At 34.9% G+C, this 23,678-nt stretch overlaps 1 protein-coding gene across 1 annotated transcript; it reads right to left on the reverse strand.

Annotated features, from left to right (window-relative positions):
- Positions 1 to 4,139: 4,139 nt before the first annotated feature.
- LOC120086629 (peptidyl serine alpha-galactosyltransferase) lies at positions 4,140 to 10,880 on the reverse strand. Its single transcript, XM_039043371.1, has 8 exons — positions 10,241 to 10,880; positions 8,781 to 8,951; positions 7,903 to 8,146; positions 7,558 to 7,758; positions 6,860 to 7,398; positions 6,212 to 6,376; positions 5,819 to 6,062; positions 4,140 to 5,345 (listed from the first exon to the last, which is right to left on the reverse strand). The coding sequence occupies exons 1-8, from the start codon at positions 10,543 to 10,545 to the stop codon at positions 4,668 to 4,670; spliced, it is 2,547 nt and encodes an 848-aa protein (XP_038899299.1). The 5' UTR covers positions 10,546 to 10,880; the 3' UTR covers positions 4,140 to 4,667.
- Between the last annotated feature and the right edge of the window lie 12,798 nt (positions 10,881 to 23,678).

Genomic DNA, 23,678 nt, shown 5'->3' on the forward strand with positions numbered 1-23,678 from the left:
TTACTATTCAATGAATGGATGTGTTCAAACCCAATACTAGCATTATCAATAATTAGACGTTCTAGGATGAAAGGAGATTGAAAGGGAGATATAATAAGATCCAAGTCCCTCTACAGTCAATTTTTCAAAATTTTGGCAATAATTTTATAGATCACATTACAAAGGCTAATTGGTCGAAAATTAACCATTGACATTGGCTTGAGGCCCTTTGGAATAAGGATAATAGAGGTGTGATTAATATCCTCAATTTTTCCATTGACATTTAGTATATTAAGACATAGCTCAACTGTAATAGTCCAAAATTTGCCCAGTGCTTTTGAAAGAAAAGCACATTCAACCCATCTGGGTTAGAAGCTTTAAACAGAGCCATACTTTTCACGATTGATTCGATCTCACTTGCAGTGAAAGGTCAGATAAGATTCCTATTCATATCATCAAAAATCGTATAAGGGATGACATTTAAGATTACATTTACACTCTCACTATGTGGATTTGAAGACTTAAATAAATCCTCAAATTATTGTGTGGTCATTTCCGCCACTTAATTTTTGGGTTAAAGCTCGCTAACTTAAATGCAACTGGTTTGTTTTATAGGGATGCTCATAAGGCCTTATGGCAATCTTTATGGAAGACAAAAGCCCCCTTTAAGGCTAAGATTTGTTGTTGGAGAATCATCAATGATATCTTTCCTAACAAATACAATCTTGCTAAAAAGGAAGTTCATTTTGACTTGTTATGTATGCTTTGTCGGGAACATATGAAAACTGCATCTCATCTTCTGTGGGAGTGTTCAATCTCTAGAGAGATTTGACTTAGATTCATTACAATTAACTTTGATGTTCTTTGGGATGATAGGGTTCTTTAGAGCTACAAAGACTATCGACATTGAATTTTTTATCATGTTTATCATGTTGCGACTGTAGACCTTGATAACATCGTTATCATGGTGTGGCGGATTTGGGAGGCTAGGAATAGATTGGTATTTTAGTGACAGTAGATTGATGTTGAGGCTATTTATGACTCGATCAACAAGCATATTAAGGAGTTTAACCAAGGTGGAGAGGGAACTATTAGTAAAGGCACGGGGAATACCCCCCATTTCAAGACCGCATCACAGGTTGGTTGGCAACTTCCTGTAGCATCTTCGCGGAAGTTAAATACGGATGTTGCTTGGAGCCCTGCTACAAACTCTGGCAATTTGGGTTGGGTGCTTCGAGACTACTTGGGGTGTGTTTGTTTGGCTAATTTGAAGTTCGTCCCTCGATGTAAGGAAGTCAAACTTCTTAAAGCAATGGCAATTTGTTCTGGTTTGGAGAGTATTTCTTCGATCCATATCTTGAACATGGCGGTTGAATTCGATTGCTTGGAGGCTGTTAGTCTGCTAAATGATGCTTCTGTTGATTTATCTAAAGTCTCATTCTTTTTTTGGGAAGCTAAGGAACGAGCTGGTAAGCTGGGGAATGTTTGTTTTTCTCATGCTCATCGTAGTCAAAATTCACTGACGCACTGTGTTGCTCATAAAGATTTGGAGGATTAGGAGTTCATTACTACATGTTCCTTATCATGAATGGCCTATATTAGCTATGTCTTGTGATGTTTCTTTGTAGTTGTTTGGGTCTATCTTCCTTGTTATTGCTAAAAAAAAAAAATATGTATGTTTATCACATAGTAACTTGTAATTAGGCACCTAAGTGGGCTACACAAAAATGGAAACAATTTTGAATGCACCCAATTATTTTTTACGAGTCTGGCAAAATATTGAAATTTATGTATAGTATTTTCCCAATTTAGTTCATATTTAAAAAAAAAAAAAAAAAAAACAAATGGGCCCCTGAGATTTATGTATATCTTTTCTTTTCCAATTTATTTCATATTGTTTAAAAGAAATTCAATTTGACCCATTACATTCTAACCTTTCCAAAAAAATCAATTACATCAATTTACTTAAAGCACTCGCAACAAAAAAGAAAAATGAAAAAAATGAAAAAAGAATGATAACCTTTTATTTGAATGAAGTGATATGATCTAACATGAGCGCATTAACCTATCCATTTCAGATTTAGGTTGCAATTGTAATTGGACTACATTATAAAGAGAATGAATTCTAATGGTTATCAAACAATCTTTTATGGTGTTTATCGATGTGTAATTAAGGATGACAAAATTTTCCATGAGTTCGAATCCCCACCCCGATCGAAATAGAGAATCCCCCATTTAACCAAGTATAGTGAACCAATAAGGATGTAAATTGGGTCCTGGTTAGAGAGGGGATCCCCGCCCCAAATTATCTATTTATTGAAAAAATACTTTAATTATCCACACACAGTAGATTTTATTTTTTTTAATTAAAATTATAATAAAAAGTTCTAAAATATTTTTTATTATTCATTTAAACAAATATAATAAAAATAATAATACCTTCTCACCTAAAATATTTACGATGTCAATATAGATACTAAATTTAGTTAATTTTAAATAATAAAAGTAATAAAATAAATAAATGGGGATTTTTCCCTACGACGACCTGAATCCTCTATTGGGAATTCCTCGACCTCGATCCTGACTCCCCAAAACAGAGAATGGTGTAGGGATGGAGATTAAAAATCCCTATGAAGATAGAAATAAGAGTACATCTCGACCCCACCCCATTGTCATCTCTGTGTGTAATAGGAATGAGTTCAATCATAATCAGAAACCCATCAATGGTGTTTAAAGACCCCATAATGAGAATGAAGTTTGAAAAAAATTACCAAAATGCCTTGTCTTTTTAATTAATTTTATGATACCCTATTTATTTATTTTATTTAGGAATTAAAATTTTATATTTAACAAAAATTAATACCTAAATAAAAAAAAATCTAGGATTTTAAAAAAAATAAAGTGATTATTTTAAAATTTGTTAACGTAATTCAAATGTTAATTTGTTTGTTTTTTCAAAATGATTTTGATATGAATATTTGTAATACATATATTTTATTATGAAACACATTAGATATTTCTTGCTCTCTATCATATTCCTTTTTATTGTATAAAATCTTATAGAGCAAAAAATATCTAATGTGTTTGGTTCTGGTTTTGGCCATAGAACTAGAGTTGGAGTGAAAGCAAGATCAAACGGGTACAAGAGTGAGAATATGATAGAGAGCAAGAAAGGAATTGATCGATGAAATCGCAAATAAACTAGAACTCAAATTCGAGATTGAAAGCTAAAAAAATAATAATAAACTCGCTATACAATCTTAAACCAGGGCAAAAAGTATCTAGCATATCTAGTTTTGGTCACAAAGCAAGAGTTGGAACAAAAACGAGATCAAGCATGAATGAAAGCGGGATGGAGAGTGGGAGAGGAATTGATTAATGAAAGCACATATCAACTGGAAGTCGAATTCGAGATTGGAAGCCCAAACTTTGCAGATTTGTTGGTTTTGTTGATGGTGTTTAGAAGAGACGTAAAGAGGAGTCTAATATAAGGATTGAAAAGGAAGAAAGTAAAGGATTCATGGAAAGTGCTAGGATGGAGAGAAAAATGTGTATAAAGTTTGATCATTCTGGTTTTTTCAGTCTTCAGAGGAAAGAGTAGTGTGTTCTTGCTCAAATCGAGGTGTACACAACGAGGGAAGGGCAAGGTAAAAGCACGTAAAAAATCCATGTGGATTCCACGTAATTCATTCATTGTAATCGGATTGACACCCTAGATGGGAGCAATCAAATTGCATGAATGGGAATAATGTCAAAATGTAAGCCCCACCAATGCTTTACTTTTATGAGATTGGGTAAACAACCACAAAAGCAACTAAGTGGACCTCGCTTCCATAAAATTAGACTGCATTCGTTGGGATTGCGGGTTGGTAAACATGGTCTTGGTGTTAGAAATGTTCCTCACACAATAGTAGACACTAGACAAGTACAAAATATAATATCAATACCCTAGATCATTATAAAATTTGGAGCTTATCATGTAGGTAAAAATTCAATAGTATAATAATAAGGTGTCCTAATATAGGATAAAGGAGAAAACATTTATTACCATCTCAAATGTGAATAGTTGTTCTTACAATGGTTGAACTAAGAAAAAGATATTCACGATTCTCACTTTAAAAAAAAGTTGATAAATAAAAAAGGTACATTATACGACATCATCAGAGAAACAATAAGCAATAAAGTGATGACTAGTCAATGAGAATGTAACTTTAAAGTTAAAATCAATTCAAATACAAGAAAAAAAACCTTCAATAAGATTATTTTTTCCTTCAATGAATTGATGACAACCATTTCCTTGGTTCTTTTCTCTTTTCTGTTCTTGTTGAAAAGACTACAAAAATACAAGCTTAAAGGGAGAAATGTGGAAAGATCTCATCTTTTACTTGGTGAACAAAATACTTCTCATCTAATGTCAAAATGTCAATAATATTTGCAGAAAAGAAGAGGCTACGCAAACCTGTATTAGGTGGCTAACTTCACGAAGAACAGATCCATCCAAGATTTAAAAGCCCCTTTGAACTCCTTTTTCTTTTCAACTATTGAGAAACCTGTTGAAGTTAACAGATGACGAACATCGGAAATCAAAAGCTCGGCACGCACATTCAGCACGAGGAGTTCTTTCCCAGGTTGCTTTGCAACTGTTTTTTGTCTACTACAAAATTCTGAATTCACTTTGCAGAAAAGTATTACAAGGAGGCATCAAGATCTCGGGCATACTTCTCCTGCCCGTTACGATCCACGAAACCCGAATAGGAAGCAGTTCTTCTCTTGATTCTGTGATGTTTTCCTCTTACCCCCTTCCCTTTCCGACCCGAAAACCTTGATACAATCACTACCAAGAACACCAAACCAGAAATCACCCACAGAGCAATAATCCACAACCTCAAAGAACTAAATATCCCATCCTCTTTAGCCTCCTCTGATGATTCCTGAGAACTCTCTGTTGATAAATGGTCGTCTTTTCCAATATAGCTTTCATCAAGCTTGCCGATTTTCCTAGAAACCCCAGCTTCACTTTCATATTCCGATTTCGAGTTGGTCAATGCATTAGGATCTGAGCAGTTCCTCTTCTTATGATGCAGATACAAAGCTTCATTGAGTGTTCTTATACACTCTATGCTAAGTAAGTCCCTTGCAAAAGCATCCTTATCAGTTTGATCAAGTGTGGAAGGATCTGGTGGGACTGGAAAATGGGCCCAGCATGTGTTGACCAAATCAGTTTCCCTCCAATTTGCCTTGTCAAAGCTCCAATTCCCAACTTTAAATTCAAGTCCATAGTGAAAAACTCTGTAATGAACTCCAGGATCAGGAACATATCCTGGGTATAACAGTATCTCATTGTTTCGAATATGGCGTAATTGCAACTGTTCGAACACAAAAAAAGAAACATTTTCAGTTTCGTTATATTTGTTCGAGTATATTCTAACTTGGTTTACAATATAGACATTGAAATGATTGTATACTGGAGAACATGCAATCTGTATAACAATAAACTCAACTTCCATACTTGCTTCGTTTTATCCCCTAAATTTTTTAATATTTTCAAGTGATCCATTTAATCCCACTTCTAACTATATAAAGACTTAAAATAAGCCAGCCTTTTGATTATTTATTGGATGAGTAGATGTCTCAAAGTATTTAAAGTCACACGTAGTAGGTACAATAGAAAATCAGTGACAAGGAGTAAGTTTTTAATGGGAAGTTTAAGGACTAAACCAAGAGATTTGAAAGAGAAACTAAAATAGAAGCATAGACAAAAATATGTAGGAATGTTCATCACCAAAGTAAGATTAAAAAAATAATTAAAAAAACTACTTGCTTCACCATAACCCAGTACCTCAGCAGCACCGAATGAGTAACCATACATCTCACTGATCCAGCCAGATTGGTATATATCTCCTGTGATATTCTTTGCATAATGAGCTCGATCAGCTCGGACCTCCTCAGTTTTATGCAGCCACAGCATGGCAAATTTCCTGAGATCATCTATGTGCATGATAATAACACCCCCAACCTTGTCACAAGCTTCAGGATGGCTTGTGTGGAGTTTTGCGAGCACATTGTCACAGCCAATAAGGTAACTACAAAACATATATGTAAAACAGGTCAAAATGTTTCCTACTAAAAGGAGGAATCAAGTAATTGCAAAAAACACACTTACATGCATTCTTATTCATGACATATGTACTAGAGAGAAGGGTTGGAGAAAAGTATTGTATTAACTTCTTACTCATAGGGTGTAGATACTGGATGTCCACGAGCTGCTTTGAACTCCCATGGTGTAATTGATCCTCTCATGATCATATCAGCATCAAGAATAACTATAAATTCTGCATCAGTGTTCACATGATTGAGCCAATGAAGCACTGCGGCTGGCTTATTTATTGCCGGATACCTAAGACGGAATAGATCCAAGATTTAGTCTTCCTCTGACTTTATTAAAACCTTGTTTCACCAAATCTTTTAACCCTTTTTTGGCTCACAAGCAAGATTAGGAACCTAATGGAAGATTGCAGGACCCAAGGGTAAATATATAACACATTAGATCTCAGGCAGAAAAATTTGCTGAAAATTGGAAGAAGATAAAAGAAATTACAAGATGGTTTCTTGCTTTACATCCATATGATGATGCACACATTAGATCTCAGGCAGAGAAATTTGCTGAAAATTGGAAGAAAATAAAGAAAAAACAAGATGGTTTCTTCTTTACATCCATATGATAATGCAGAGAATGATTCTACTTCCTTTCCAAATAATGTGTGGTAACAAATAAAATCAGGGAGTACATCATGAAATAAACCAAAAAATTATCAAAGAGGCTGAGTGATAAGCAAAAGAGTAAAGGTAGCTCATGCAGTGAAGACAGAAAAGAAATTACCAGTCGCCTGTTAGTGGATGTCGGCTCATGGAAGGAACATAATGGGTTGGAGCCAGATTGTGACCTTTGTATTCTTTCAAATCCTCATCTGTACAGCTAAGAAGCCGTGTAATGTTCCCAGGCTGGCCGCTCAAGTGGAAACTATGCATAAGGCCTACAGTTTGCCAATCAAAATAAGTAGTGCACTCTGTCGAGAAGAGGGTGTGGATTTTTGGATATGGTTCCTGCAGTTCATCAAGCACTGGTTGTTTCTGAACAAGATCTTCCTTGACCGGTTGTTTCTGAACAAGATCTTTCTTCACCGGTTGTTTCTGAACACGATCTTCTTTCATTACTAGAGTAGCAGGGGTTGGATACTTGGGTTTAGTTAAGTCAGTAAAAGTTTTACTCTTTAAAAAACTTAAATATTTTGACCACTGTGGCTTCGGGCATCCATTTCGTTTGTGTTGCAACAATAGGCCCTCATTCAACAGGTTAATACACTCTATATTTATAAGTAGCCCTCGCTTCTTGTTTGAATCGGATTCCATCTGTTGTATCTGCACATAATTTGACATTTTAGCAACAAATAACAACTTATAAACTAGAATTCCAAGAAACTCAACGCATAAAAACAATGCAATTGTTGAGACCTTCTCCCACTGTTTTTCATAAAAACATATCAAAATATCCAAGGAACTATTCATTTGGACACATACCTCTCGAGGATAAGGAGGCTCAGGGAAAAGCCGGTTACAGTCATAGACAATACCATCTTCATGGTGATCTAATTTACTAAAGGACCAATTCCCGACACTAAATGGCAAACCATAGTGAAGAAGTATAGGCTCAATGTCGGGACGAGGAATATAACCCGGGTATATCATCAAATTGTCATTAATTTTGTGCCGGAGACCAACCTGGGTTGGGCGAAGAAGTCACAAAAGCAAAACATAAATCTAGAGAATAACAGAAATATCTCAAGCAGCCAGAAAACAAGGTAAGATAGCAAAAAGCTGTTCAAATTGTCCTTTGGAGAAGGTGAGAGGAAAAGTAACACTTACTTCCGCAGCTCCAAACGAGTAACCATACATCTCACTTATCCACCCTTTGCCATAGATATCACCAGTTATATTGGTCGCCCAGTGATCTCTATCTTCACGCACTTCTTCCGTCTTTGAAAGCCACATTGGTGCAAATACTCGAAGATCATCTATGTGCATTGCTAAGAGGCCACCAACTTTGTCACAGAGCTCTGGGTGTTTAGTGTGCAATTTAGCAAGAATGTTGTCACATCCAACCAAGTATCTGAAGAAATAATCATTCATCATTTGAATGCAGTCACAACAACATTAAGAAGAAATTTGAATATAAACAAAAAAAGTTCTGAATTGCACTGCAAATCTCACAACAAAATTTTACTATATGTAAAATGCTATTCTAGTCCATTAACTTTTGTTCTTATTTTGGTCCTTAAACTTTTAAACATCTATTTGTCTAAGAACAAGAAATATATATTTTTTTTAAAAAAAAAAAAAAGCATTATGGTTCTTATAGTTAATTTTTATTATACAATGCAAGTCTAACATAACCACATTTTTTCATTTCTTTGATCAATAAAAGTCTATACGGACAAATATTTGAAGTCACACTGCAACAAAGTAGGATATGTCCAATTTTAAAATGGACTTAACACTTTTTTAAATGAAGAAAATTTATGAGCAAGACTAAAACAGTTTTTTTTTACTATGTCATAGTTGACAGTATAGAGACTAAAATAAAAGTTCAAGTACCAAAAATTATTTAAACCAATTTTTTTCTTCATAACTGCAGAAAGCCAAAAGCATCTATCCCAGTAACTTTGTTGCAGTCTCAATTTAAGGAGAACACTAAGCTTCAATGCCACAAGGGACTAAAGAGGGAGAAGAGAGAAGAATGTAACCCATAATAGGCTGCAACAGGTCTGCCCTTCTCTGCACCAAGTTCCCAAGGTATTATTGGGCCTCTTATGATCATGTCTGCATCCAGAATCACGACCCAATCAACATCCTCTGCTTCTTTGCTATGTTTAAGCCAGTGGACAACCCCTGCAGGTTTATTTATTGCAGGATACCTGCAAACAAGTAATATTTCTTCTTATATCCTATTTCTTTTCATTTGTAGCCATTTTTCAACAGGAGGAAAAAGAAAAACTAACGAGATGAAGTCAGAAGAAATATATCTAATGCCAATGGCTATTTTGATGAATGAGTGTGAACAAAACATCCATAAAGTATCAAGTCAAATAAAAGTGAAAACAAGATTTTTCCTCTGGTATTAAGCATCGACTGCAAACATCTCCTCTGTTCAACGATGCACCATTCAATCAAGTTTCTCAAGTGAGGAATGTATAGTCCAAAGGAATCCTGAAGCCTCTTGAGCATGCAACTTACACAAATCCTCTTCTTTGTGAAACTAAATAAATTATCCATATTCTTGAAAGTTGGCTGAAGTATACATTCTTTGGAGTCGCCGTGATATACAAAATTTGATCCATTCCCCATAATTAAGATTGAACAAGGTTGCCATTCCCACCCCCCTTCCTCAACTCTCTGCAATGCACTCTTTCAGTTCTTCCCATTTAGTTACTTCCCCCTTGTCCAGTTTGTGTTTGTACACACCATTTCAATATCCTCTCCTCTAACTACAACTACCTTTTACATTTCTGCATCATTAATGATTGAACAAAATTAGTTTTTCAATGAGAATCTTACATCTTTCCACAACCCTTCAGAATTGAGATTTATTTTCGAAACAAGAAACCTCTTCCCCCAGCTTCACGGTTATCAATTGCTAAATGAGTTAAACTTTGGAGCAGTGAGTTAGCATCAAACAGTTAAACAGACCACACAAACCAATCACAATATCATCATCCTGTACTCCTAGTCCAAGAACTCAACCCATCTTATGAAAAGAAGGGAAGAAAAAACCGTATTGATCAATCTAGTCAAACAGACCAACAATTTCAGAACTAAATTCAAACAAAGCTAAGGAAGATAACCATCAAAACCCAACCAGATTATTAACCAAAAGCCAAAAGCCACAAAAAAAAAAAAAAAAAAAAAGGAAGAAAGAAAGAAGCCAAATCCTCAACTCCAATGTTCATGTAATGAAAGGGAAAAAAATAAAGCAAGTCTAACCAGTCGCCAGTTTTGAGAAATATGCTCCTACAAACCCAAGGAACTAATCTAGCCAACAGAGAAACAATTTCAAAACTAAAATAAATCAAAACCAACACAGATAGAAATCAAATTGAAAACAACCCAATCATTTAGCAGAAGAACACCAAAAGCAACACAAAACACAAATCCTATACTCCATAAAGTTCCATGGATGAAAGGGAAAAGAAGAAGAAACTCTCACCAGTCTCCAGTTTTGGGGTGCCTACTCATGGATGGAACTTCAAAAGTGGGAGCCAAATGCATTCCTTTATAATTCTTCTTCTCTTCATCAGTGCAACTAAGCAAACGGGTGATCGGCCCCGGTTGCTTCGACTTCTTGAAGCTATGCATCAACCCAACAGTTTGCCAATCGAAGTAATTCTGACACTCCACCGAAAACAGAGTATGAATCCGCCGCGGCGGCGCCATGCCGGAGTTATTGCTCCACCCATCGCCGGCCACAAACCCCACCAAAAATATCGCCACAAACAGCAAGAATTCCTTCATTTTGGTTCAATCCAAGGCCAGATTTCAATTGGGTATTTGTTCTAGAGATCTGGGTTGCATTTCCCGGATCGCTGCCACAGGTCAAACTTCCATTTTTCTTACTCTTTTTTTGTTTTCTTTGACATGGAGGAGAGGAAGTGATGTGGGGACATGTTTGACAGAAAAATTAGCTTAAAAAACAATCAATTGGTTGCTAATAAAATAATTTAGAACAAAATTCTATAAAAATGAGAAGCTATATAATTTTTTTTTTTTTCTTAATTTCTAAAAAAACTAGAAGCTCTGGGGTTGGAATTTACTTCTCTTATCAGAACATGGGAGCAGTTGGGAATGATTTTTCCAAGTCCAACCTCCATTTTCAAGAACCGCTTCTTCTCTGGGGTAATTATTGCCAATGCCATTTTTGTTTGACACTGACAATGGAAGTTAATAACTATGAGAAAAACAATGGCTAAATATGTAAAAATTAAATCTTAGATTGAGTCTCTTACCCCGTGTTTGAGATAATATTTGGAACGCATACTATTTGGATGTGAGTTACGAACTATGAAAGATGATATTTATAAAATAATAATGTACATAATTATAGTTTTCAAATATATTTACAAATTATTGTCTTAGGTTATAATAACACACTCCACCCAAGACAAGTAAAGAGCTCAAATATCCCATAGTAGTTATTATAACTAACTCTCATTCTCTTCAATGTTTCCAATAACTCCATCCACCAACGATCACTCCGACGACCAACTCTAACAAAGACCACTTTTAATGTCCAGCTTTAACAATGACAACCTTTAGCGACTACCTCCAATGGCCAACTTTAAAAAATAGTCAACTCCAACCAAGACCACCTCTGATGGCCAATTTCGAGGACGACCACCTTCGATGGCTAGCACCGATGACTACCATGTGACCAACTCTGGTGGCCACTTTTGGGATCACTCTAGTGGCCAACTCCCACCAAGGCCACATCTGACTCCAATTTCAACGCTGATCACTTCTATGACTAGCTCCAATAACTCCCTTTGATAACCAACTTCGATGATCACCTTCGACGATTGTTCATGGTGTTCAATAGTCTTCTTTTATAGCAATTTGACATTAATACAAACACTCTAAACATAGCGAATCAAACAAGTTTGTGTATAAAAATACTTTTGAAATCAACTTGTGTAACATTTTGAAACATAGGAACGAAAATATAAATTTCCCTAAATTTTAGAAGTTGTATCAACTTAAATTTTGAACTAATAATTATATCAATTTAAACTCTAAACTTCTGTAAGTGTATCAATTTACACCTATCACTACATTTTGTTTAGAAAAACATTGTGTGAAACTCATAACTGTATCAATAAACCCTTAAACTTTTAAAAATAAAACAATTTATACTAGACAATTTTTCTTTGAAAATCGTTTATGCATTTACTATAAATTGTTCATTTCGTAAAACTAATATTTAAGAAGTCTACACACATTTGAGAACTAATGCATGAATGATTTTCAAAGGGTAATCGTAATGAATAATCTAAATTGTTTGGTTTATGAAAACTTAGGAATTTAATTAATTCAAATTATAAATTTCACACAATATTGATTAAATATAATCTAGAGAAAATGGTAAATTGATACACTTAACAAAATTTAAGGTTTAAATTAATTATTAATTCAAAATTTTAAAAGATACAACCTTAAAGATAGAAGTATAAATTGATATTTGTCCTAAATTATAACGACTTTTTAGGTAGAAACTCAATGTGAGGATTTAAAAAAAATATAAAAAATATAAAAAAAAAAAAAAAAATAAAGATTTTGTTTTTAAAAAACAAAAAATCATGAGAAGAGATATTTTTCGTTTATCTTTCTTTAAAATAAAGATTGATGACTAAATTTAGGAAGACTTTAAAAGTTAGGACCATAGGTAGATTTAACCAAAAATAAAATTAGGCAAAAATAATAATAAAGTAATTGGCAAGAGTTTTTTGGGAATATGAACACACAAAAAAAAAAAAAGGAAAGGAGATTTATCTTTCTTCCGAATTTTGTTATAGGTTTAACATAACGAGTTATGAGTTAAATATATTTAAATCGACTAAATTGCAAATTTCACATATGTTAATGGAGTAATTTTGAAATTGTTAAAATTTAAAATTATTTTATTAAGTTAAAAAATACTACATAACATACATTTAATCATGCAACAATTCAATATTTAATTTCACATTTATAAACAAAATTTTTATACCATTAAAATTAATTTTGAAAGATTAAACGTGTTTTCGGAATGATTTTGAAAAAAGACAAAAGTGATCTTAAGCGTTCAAAATCACTCCAAACATACCATTAGTCTAACTTTAAAATTTATGATTCAAAGTTCCTTCAACCTTACATATCCTATGTTTCAAAATTAATTTTGGGCTGCAATAGAACAAATATTATGTTATCTAAAAGCTACACCTGGATGCGAGATCTTATATAAAGATCATGCTCATACAAGGGTTGAATGTTTTCAGATGCTGATTGAACTGGATCTCGAGAAGATCTTGAGAAGATAGGAGATCGACCTCTGGATATTGTGTTTTAATATGAGGAAACTTGGTGTCATGGAAAAGTAAGAAATAGAATGTAGTTTCATGTTTGAGTGCTGAGTTAGAATATAAAGCTATGACACAATCTGTGTGTGAAATAGTGTGGATACATCAACTTTTATTTGAGATGGGTTTCAGTATTACTATGACAGCTAAACTGATAATCAATCTACTCTCCACATTGCATCCAACCCAGTATTTCATGAACGAACTAAACATATTGAAGTGGATCATCATTTAATTCGCAAGAAAATACAAGAAGGGTTGATATCTATATGATATGTGAAGACTGGAGAACAATTGGAAGATAACCTTACCAAAGCAATAAACGGAGCAAGAATAAGTTATCTGTGCAACAAGCTAAGCATGATTGACATATTTGCTCCAACTTGAAGGGGAGTGTTATAATATGTATTTATATTATAATTATGTATAGTTGTCCTTTATTATAATTTTATATCCCCTAGATTAAGGTTTCTTAGTTGCCTATATATATGTATCTTTAGCCTGATTAAATAATAAGATTATTATTCTCTCCAAAAGTATTGAGAACAGTTGTTAACTATTCAATTGCATTTGAAAGCCAAATGATTTCTAATAGCCAATTAGATAAGTCTTCATCATACTGGGAGAGTTATAAGATAACTTAACTTTTAAAAAAGACTTACTTAAAGTCAATAGAGTCATGTTTGATGACAAACTAAAAAACTTATTAAATTTCAAACGTAGTGAGAGAGTTATGAGATGACTCGACTATTAAAATGATTTAATGGAAATCAAAATTTTTATATTAGATGACAAGAATTGAAGCATGCTGACGATAAACGGTATATCAAACTCATGATCATGAGATAAAGTATATGTACTTCATCTCAATATGATTTTGTGGATATTTTTGATGGGGTACAACTCATTAGATATGAATTTATCTACAAAAGAGACTTTAAAGGGTAGAATGTGAAAATATAGATCTTAAAGTAAGACTTTTGGCAAAAGGTGAAAATCAATATTGCAACTGATGAGAGAAATTAGATTTTGAATTAATTTTCTACTTGTTGCTATAATGGAGTCTTTATGTATTATTTGATTCATTGTTGCCTTTGAGATATGCAAAAATGAATTAATTCTATTCTGAAAAGAATTTTAATGTGTCCACACAAATTTGGAAATGTTGAAAGACCCAATAGCAAAATTATTAAATATTAAATGGAAATTTTATCATCGATGTCTAATTACTCATTATGAATGAAGTAAAATTTCAATATAAAAGTTTGACTAACCAATTTCAAATGGATTATTTGAAATGACATTGTATATTTGATGCCCAAATAGAGATTCTAAGGACACAATGTTAAACCTGTCTCAAGTATTTTACATTTTACAAAAATTGTTTGTTAAATATTAGATGCAATAAATTCAAATAGAATGATACTATAAAGCATATATGATTAATTCTAAGGTGAAGTTGATAAAGTCTAAGGAAAAGTTTCTTAAGACACCTCAAGTGCAAATATGATTAATTATCTTCTTTAAGTAGGAGATAATTAACAAATGAGACTAAATTAGCATTAAATATACAATTGGTTAGTTATATTAGTTATATCAATGGTACTACATTGAGTATAAAAATTTAAAATTTTGTCAAGATGTCTATGTACGATGAGAAATTTATGTATATGGAGTTAAAGATTTGATCTTTTACAAAATTCACTAAATCTTACATAGATTTAAAAAAATCCATGTAGAGATTATGTTATCCTAAAATGGTGCAAAATGGCATATAAGATAAGTGTTTTGCTTATGAAGCAATATAAATAATTAGTATAGCTATAAAATATTCTTATATATATGAAAATTGTTTTAGACATGAATCAGTCTATCACACATTAAGGAGATTAGTAAACACCGATCTAAAAGATAAAGGAAGATTGAGAGAAAGCATCATAGTTATGACACAGATATTTTTATGACATATATTTTGATTTATATAAAAGAATTTCCTAGGCTAAAGTGTGTGAGGGTCACCTAGAATGTCTAGGACTATGAGACATGTCACTTATGCACTAGGGTAAGTGGGAGAACATGTAGGGTAGAGAGTATGCCCTAGGATACATGTCTCTCTTATTGGCTTATTGGCTTTAGTGCAAGTGGGAGATTATTGGGTTTTATGCCCTAAAGCCTAATAGTTAATTGGTTATTTGATATAATAATTGATTATTTTATATATGCAATAATTAGTTATTCATTATGGGAAAAATCTAAGGTTATTTCATGAGACTTGAACAGTATGTAGTGGACTACAGTTGGATCATATTTCAAGTAATAACCTAAATAGTCTATAGTATATAGATTAAGGTTGGGTGCCTTGTCTTGGTAATAATATGGATACGACTCATTTTGTAATTGTAACAAATATTGTAAGTGTTACAAATGATTTGATCCATATCGCTCATGTAAAGACATGAGAATCGGGGTATTCTATACAATGAATTTGTATAAGACCAGACAATGAAATGTTTAATCTCTCATTGTCGCATTGTGATAAGACTCCAATTATATAGCAATATCAAATCAAAAAGAATAAAAGAGAAAAGGGGAAGTCAGTAGTTGAATCGGTTAAGAGTTATTGTCAAGGTTGTTGGGAGAAGTTAAAGTTTAAAAATAAGGAAGAAAACATAAAAGAAGGGGAGGAGGGGGGGGGGGAGTGAATTCTGAATAGTAGGAGCTGTCTCTTATACACATCTAGATGTGTATAAGAGACAGCACTTATCGTCTACTTCTACTAGGTGATCGTATAACAAAACTAAGCCATCGTGTAGCAGAGTTCAACGATCGTGTAGCATTTGGTAGCCGATGTATAGCAAATGGTAGGCAAACGTGTAGTAACTGGTAAGCGAGCGTGTAATAGTTGTAAGCGATCGTATAAAAATTTGTGAGCGATCGTGGAGGATTTAGTAAGCGATCGTTTAGTAATATTGAGTGGTCGTGTAGAACTTGTAAACGATCGTTTAGCATTTGGAAAGCGATTGAGTAACAGTTTGTAAGTGGCCGATTAGTCTCGTTTGATTCTTATCGTCTAATAAAGAAGCTGTTCATTGTTTAACTACTCTACCGAAAGGTTGTACCAACCTGTTACGTTAATAAAGAAATTCAAGAATCAGTTTCCTAACAAATTGGTCAGTGCAACCACTTGGGCCAGCATGGTTCAGAAACGTTTTGAAGAGAAACTGGAATTACTAGAATAAGAGATCTCTGGATTCAAAGTCGAAATATAGAAATTACTGACCATAGGGGAGAATTTGGCGTCGTTGGCGAAGAGCGTAGAGAACTTAGGATTGCAAGCAGAGAAGCATCAACAGATGCTCTTTTCTTACGTTACGAAACTGGCCAAGGAAAAGGCAAAAGTGACGAAAGAGATAGAAAGATCGAATACTCGTAATGTGTGTGAAGCAAATAGTTCGAGGAAAGCCGTCGGAGAAGATGCGATTTGTGACCGAAGCAAATTCAAGAAAGTTAAAATGTTGGTATTTAGCGGAGCGATCCAGACGCGTGGTTATTCAGAGCAAACCGTTATTTTCAAATTCATAAGTTGATTGAAACTGGGAAGATGACAGTGGGAGTTGTGAGTTTCGACGGCGTCACATTAGATTGGTACCGGTTGAAGAAGGGCAGAAAGTCGTTCAAGGACTGGGAAGACTTGAAGAAAAGGATGCTTGTGCAATTCTGATCTTTAAGAGAGGGGATCGATCTGTGGAAGGTTCTTGGCTATTAAACAAGAAACAACGATAGAGGCATATCGAAATCTGTTCGATAAGTTAGGAGCGTCGTTGCCGCATCTGCCGAACGAGGTTCTTAAGGAGACATTCATGAATGATTTGGCACCATGGATAAAGACAGAATTTGAATGTTGGGAACCCACCGGGTTAGCGCAAATGATGTCGTTGACATAACGTGTTAAAGATAGAGAAAATGCGCAAGTCGAAGCCGAACGAGCACAAACATACGGGGGTAAGTTCCACAATTCAAACGCTTTAAAATCCAATACTGACAATGTGAGTAAATCGGTAAGCGAAAATGATTCAAAAAAGGGAGAGAAGACCGGAAAGTCGTTCCTAATGAGGATCATTACCTTGTGAGGAACATCGAGTAATGATAACCGGAGAGAAATTCTGGCGAGAAGATTAACAGATGCTGAATTTCAGTCGATGAGAGAAAAAGGGCTCTGTTTCCAGGGCGATGAAAAATACACTGTTGGACATCAATGCAAAGGGCGACAGTCAAGAGAATTGAGATTGCTGGTGGTGCAGGCATCCGGAGAGGAGTGGGAATTGCATGAGGAAGACAAAGCAAAAGAAGCGACGTTAGAATTGTGTATGCTGACGCTGAGTAGGGAAATTTCATCTGTTACTAAACTGTCCGTGAACTCAGTTGTGGAATTGACGAACCCATGAACAATGAAGATTAGATGGGATATTAGGAGAATCGGTAGTGGTATTGATAGACTGTGGATTGACACATAACTTCATATTAAAGGGTTTAACAAATTGTCTGTAGTTGAACATCACAACCACGACCAGTTATGGAATAATTTTGGGATCAGGACCTGTTCTGCAAGGCAAGGGAGTATGCCAAAATGTGGAAATGAGGCTGGGAGATTGGAAATGTGTGACAATTTCATTCCACTAGAGTTGGAAGGTGTTGGCATGATTTTGGGGATGCAATGGCTACACTTTTTGGCAGAGGTCGATTGGCAGAACTTAACAATGTCATTTGTTCATGAAGGTCAAAAGATTACTCTGCAAGAGAATCCAAGTTGGACAGAGGTCGGGGTTAGTCTGAAATGTACGATGAGGATATGGGATGGGGCTCTGCGAGTACTTCAGAAACATTGAAGGGTGACTCAAGAGAAAATGAAGAAGATTGTCAAAGAGGTAGCTGAACAAACAGAACTTTACCTTGAGGACAAGGTAAAAGTGGAGGGCGAAGGTAATGATAGGACTCCAATTATGTGGCAATATCAAAACAAAAAGAATAAAAGAGAAAAGGGGAAATCGGCGGTTGAATCGGTTAAGAGTTATTGTCAAGGTTATTGGGAGAAGTTGAGGTTCAAAAAGAATGAAGAAAATAGAAGGGAGAAGTGAATTCTGAATAGTAGGAGTGAGGACGAGGGGCTCTCGAGGGTGGGAGTTCGGAAGACGCTGTCGTGGAGAATCCATCGCAGTGTGCCGCTTATTGTCTACTTCTACTAGACGATATGTAGCAAAACTAAGTCATCGTGTAGCAGAGCTCAGCGATGTGTACCATTTGATAGGCGATCGTATAGAAAATGGTAGGCGAACATATAGTAACTGGTAAGCGGGCGTGTAATAGTTAGTTGTAAGCGATCATATAAGGATTTGTGAGTGATCATGGAGGATTTAGTAAGCGATCGTTTAGTAATACTGAGTGATCGTGTAGAACTTGTAAACGATCGTTTAGCGTTTGGAAAGCGATTAAGTAATAGTTTGTAAGCAACTGATTAGTCTCGTTTGATTCTTATCGTCTATAAAAGAAGTTGTTCATCGTTTGACTGCTTTACCAGAAGGTTGTACCAAACTGTTACGTTAATAAAGAATTTCAAGAATCAGTTTCCTAACACGTTGTTAATTGAAAAGATTACTATTTCATAGAATAACCATGTAACTTGATCTCAATCCTGAGTGAGCTAAGGACTCCTGTCTATTAGAGCAATCATTTTATTTGTATAGGTGAAAGTGCCCCGAGTTGCCGACTCAATATGCTTATCATTTTAGGGATTTGTCCGAGTAGTGAGTTGGGAACATAGCTACATAAGATGAAATTTACTCTTTCCCATTTTTAGGATTAGTAGATGAGTAGTTCCCTTAAATGCTGATTCCGGATCTTGAACAAAGGATACCCACCCTCTCACTAGCCCAAGAAGGACTTGGTTTCTGGTAGGACCATAAACAGATTGTTTATTAGAGGAATAAGTGATACTTAAGGATTAAGAGTAATTACGAACTGCTCGTGAAGGATTTGTTGGGTTTTATGTCCTAAACCTCGTGGTTTGTAAATAATAAACTTATTCTGTTATCAATAAAGATGTCATTGAGGTTTTATTCAATAAAGTTTTTATTGAATGTATGAATTGCTCATTTCGTTTTAGAAAGAAGAATAAATCCAATAAACTAAAGATCCATGGCTATTATATGAATACTTGAACTTCATGTGGATATATAAAAGTGGATCAAGTTTAGTAAATAGCCAAAACAGTATATAGTATACGAATAAAGTTGTGTACCTTATTCTGGTAACACTATCGGATGCGGCCCACTCTGTAGTTGTTACAATTTGTTGTAAAGTGCTACAAACGAAGTGATCTTGATTCGTTCATGTATTGACATGAGGAGCAGGGATGTCCTATGAAATGAGTTTGCATAAGATTAGACCAAAAAATAAGTCACTCTTACTTTATAATGTTGTTTACTGTTTAAGAATAATTATTTCAAAGTGATGACCTAGGTAACTTGACCTTAATCCTGAGTTAACTATGAACTCCTGTTTATTCAGGATTATCCTTATATTTGCATAGGTGAGGGTTGGCTCAATAGCATGGTTCAATAAGCCTCTCATTTCAGAGGTAAGACCGGGTAGATAGTTGGGGACATAGGGTGCAAGACAGAATTCACTTCCACCCGCTTTTAGGGATAGTAAAAAGGTTGTTCCCTTAAATGCTGACTCTAGGTCTTGAACAAGAGGCCCCACCATTTCATTGGCCTTAGAGGGACTCGGTTTAATGATTGGATAATAAACCAATTGTTCATTAGAGGATCAGTGGGACTTAAAAAGCAAGAAGTAATCTCGAGAGTAAAACAACTTTTGACCCAGTCGTTATTACGAACAACCTGTGAAGGGTTGACTTACTAATCATGGTTATATCGAGTGGACATAATATATCTATAGTGAGGGGAGTGCAACTACTGAGCGTTAGTGGAGTGACCTGGTAGTTAACGAATGGTGGTTAATCAGGTTAAAAGAGTATAGCCTAATCTCGGATCGTTGAAGCCCATGATCTGTATGTCAATGAGATCCCCCTACTAGCTCATATCGGACTAAACCTTAGTACAGTGTGACGAATGAATTTGAAGTGTTCAAATTCGGTTTTTGGAGCAAAGCATTAAATATATACGATATATTTAACCTAATGTTTAATTGTGAATTAAACATAAAGAGAGAAAAAATAGGAGATATTTAAATAAGATTTAAATATCAAGATTATGACTAGGGATTCATATTGATTGAGATTAGTGTTAGATTTAATATTAAATTTAATTAATTATTTAATATAATTTTGAAATTAAAAGAAATTAGTCAAAATTGCATTAAAAGTCAAAATTATTGACTAGGTTAAAAATGCAATGAAAGTCAAATTGTTAAGTTTTGACTTTGAAAGTCAAGAAGTCAATATTGTTTTTGACTTTGGACTTTAAGAGACAACTTTTGGAAAGATCCAACAATTGTGAGTGGGAAATGCCAACATTTACAATGCTAAGTGTTGTCTTCAATTAAAGACACTTGCCTTACTAATCCTACTTTGAGTCGGTGGATTTTTTAGTTTCAAATTCTCATCAAACTTAAAGTTGTATGTTTTGCATGAAATGACCTTTAAAAGGAAGATTTTTATGTTTTTTTAAAACTCTTGGCCAAGTGGAAATTTATGAGATTATTTGATAATCTCAACTTTCATTTTCTCTCAAATACTTAGCCTTTTTCCTCTCCAAATTAATCACTCACCAGATCCCACCATCCCGTTCTAAGGTCGGAGAATAGTCGGGAAGACTCTCGAGAAAGTCTACGAACCGTTCGTGAAGAGATTAAAGCTGATTTGGAGAAGATTTGAATCTACAATGGTTGTATTTCTTCTATCCCTTTTAGTTTATTTAATTACATGTTTATTCTTTGAAATTAACCTAATTAGAGTACTTTAGATCCGTTTTTCCTTCCGTTGTGCATGTGTTCGTTCCATCAATTGGTATTGGAGCATGCTTAAAGTACCCACTTGTTGTTAATTTTTGCATATGGTGGGTATTAATTCATGTGATGAATGTTTGTGTGCTAAAGTGGATAATTTCGGTTTTGGCATCCAAATTCTCTATTCAGTTGTAATAATTATTGTAATTGTTCAGTGTTTTATGGGCTTAACGTGTCTTGAAGGGCCTATAATTTTTTAGAGTCATTTTTATTTGTTTTTAGCCTGTAATTGCTCGGTTTCAGAAAGTGGACAGCTTCAGATTTAGTGAAGAATAGCTCATAGACCCGAATGCACCTCGCAGACCCGATTCACGACCCGCGACTTGACCCGGAGTGGTGCCTGACCCGCGTAAATGGTGGCTGACGTGTATAGCTATCCCAGACCCAAACCAGGACCAGAAAGCCGCTCCAGACCTGACCCGTTCTTCGGTGCCCTGCCCAAATCCGCTCAATTGACGACCCAGCGCGTGCTGGCTCAGCCCAATTTTCAGCTCGCCCCGCATCAGCGCTCTAGCCCAACCCATCCCACGACCTGCGACTGCTCCAGCCGACCCGCACCCCGTTTGGAGCTCCAGCAGACCCGAGCACGATCCATGCGCCCGGTTTGGTGGCTCAACCGGTCCAGATGGTCTGGACCGGTCCAATTCGACTGGTTTGACTAGTTTTGACAAATTTTGGGGAGTTTAGCAGTTTTGAAGGCCTGTTCAAGCGTTTTTCAAGTGGTTCGAGCTAGTTCCAAGTGTTCGGAGGTGGTTTGAGGCTGGTTTTTATTTTTTTATTGTAATTTTTTTAGCTTTTAGCTAGCTTAGGATGCCAAAACCGGTCCATTTTAGTGTGTTTATTTAATTATGCACTGTGAATGTATGAATTAAATAAATTATCTATTGTTTTCATGTTCTATGCCATGTAGATTTAAAATCCCACCATAGAATAAGCATGTAGAATGCATTGCAAGTATATTATAAGTGTTATAATATATAGTATACATGTGTAGGATTCCATGGTGTTTTATATAAGTTGTTATACTAATTTATGGAACAAATGTTTATATAATTGTTATATAAAGCATGTTAGATGCTTGGTATAGGTTTGTTGTATGTTTATAAGTGTTATAAAAAGAGATAGACTTTAAAATATATAACAAAGTTAAGTTGCATGCTCGCGTAGGTTAATCACTTGTTTTAATAGTTAAAATAGGTCGTTATCTTATAAATCCTAGGTTACAAACTCAACCGGTATATAATCATGTCTAAGGCTGGGGGTACTTAAGTTGACGGTCTACGGAACACCTCTTACCTGAGGAATATGGCCGAATAATTGAGCGTTATTAATCGATTTTATGAGCACATGTGAGTGACCTGAGGTGTTAAAATTGGTTTATCACCTAGACATTGTAGGTTAAATCCAATTATAAACGTTATATTTGGGTAAATCACATAGACTTAGGTTGTTTAATTAGTCGGAACATTCTTAAGTAAATATTTACCCAAAAATAAATAGAACACTTCAGTGGGAGATTAGTAACATATACGATATGTTGTTCTTAGCTCTCACGTCCCTAAGAGCTCACACCGTGAGATCCATGCAATGCTTCGTGTCACCCTAGGAGTGACCTCCATTCGGAAAGTGTTGCATAGGTCAATAACAAGGTGGATAGGGGAAGTAGTCCATAGTAAGTGGGTGAAAGATGTGTGTCAACGTATCATGCGATCTTTTCTGTTAGTTTGGACTATGAGATTTTTATGTTGCGCCTGCTTGTCATCCTTAAGGTGCCATTAACTAGTCGCTAACCACAACTATCCCCTGATTCAGAATAACTCAAACTCCAGAAATGGATAGGATTTCTTAGGTCTTTTTCCAACCTTGACTTTTCAATTTGGTAGCATCATTGGGACCGCTAATCTCTGAGATCTAAAACCGGAGGGTTACAGTTACAAAATTACTAAGTGTTAGTAAGTTTTTGACTGAAAATGGTAGCTAAATGACTATCGGAATATGAGTTATTCTGGAGATAGTATTTAGTCAAGAATGTCTTGCTTTAGTAAAGAGTATTTGATTGCCCTTCAGTAGCACTTATTCTCACTCACTATAGTATCGTTGCAAATAAAATGATGAAATTTAGGTTCATTATTACTTTGCTAAAATCTGGTTAGGTTTAAAAAGCAATTTATTAGTAGAATTTGTTTATATTTTCAGCATGACTAGCTCTTTAGTACAATTACTTGCTTTCGAGGAGCTTAATGGGGACAATTATGCTACGTGGAAATCAAATTTGAACACAATACTGGTAATCAATTATCTTAGGTTTGTTTTAACTGAGGAATGTCCTCAAAACCCCGACTCAAATGCGAACGGACTGTTCGAGATGCATATGACAAGTGGATTAGGGAGAATGAAAAAACCAGAGTCTATATTCTTGCCAGGATATCTGATGTTTTGGCCAAGAAACACGATGGTATGTGTACCTTAAAAGATTATGGAATCTCTGTGGATGATGTTCAAACAACTGTC

Source organism: Benincasa hispida, chromosome 1 (assembly GCF_009727055.1).
Source record: "Benincasa hispida cultivar B227 chromosome 1, ASM972705v1, whole genome shotgun sequence".
Taxonomy (NCBI): domain Eukaryota; kingdom Viridiplantae; phylum Streptophyta; class Magnoliopsida; order Cucurbitales; family Cucurbitaceae; genus Benincasa; species Benincasa hispida.

Bases quoted from the DNA above. Each gene is read 5' to 3' on its own strand.
- LOC120086629 (XM_039043371.1), bottom strand. From the start codon at position 10,545: ATGAAGGAATTCTTGCTGTTTGTGGCGATATTTTTGGTGGGGTTTGTG. The intron at 8,147-8,780 runs GTTACATTCTTC...TTATTTCTTCAG, and splicing joins CCTGTTGCAGCCTATTATGG to ATACTTGGTTGGATGTGACA. The intron at 6,377-6,859 runs GTAATTTCTTTT...ATTCCGTCTTAG, and splicing joins CATCCACTAACAGGCGACTG to GTATCCGGCAATAAATAAGC.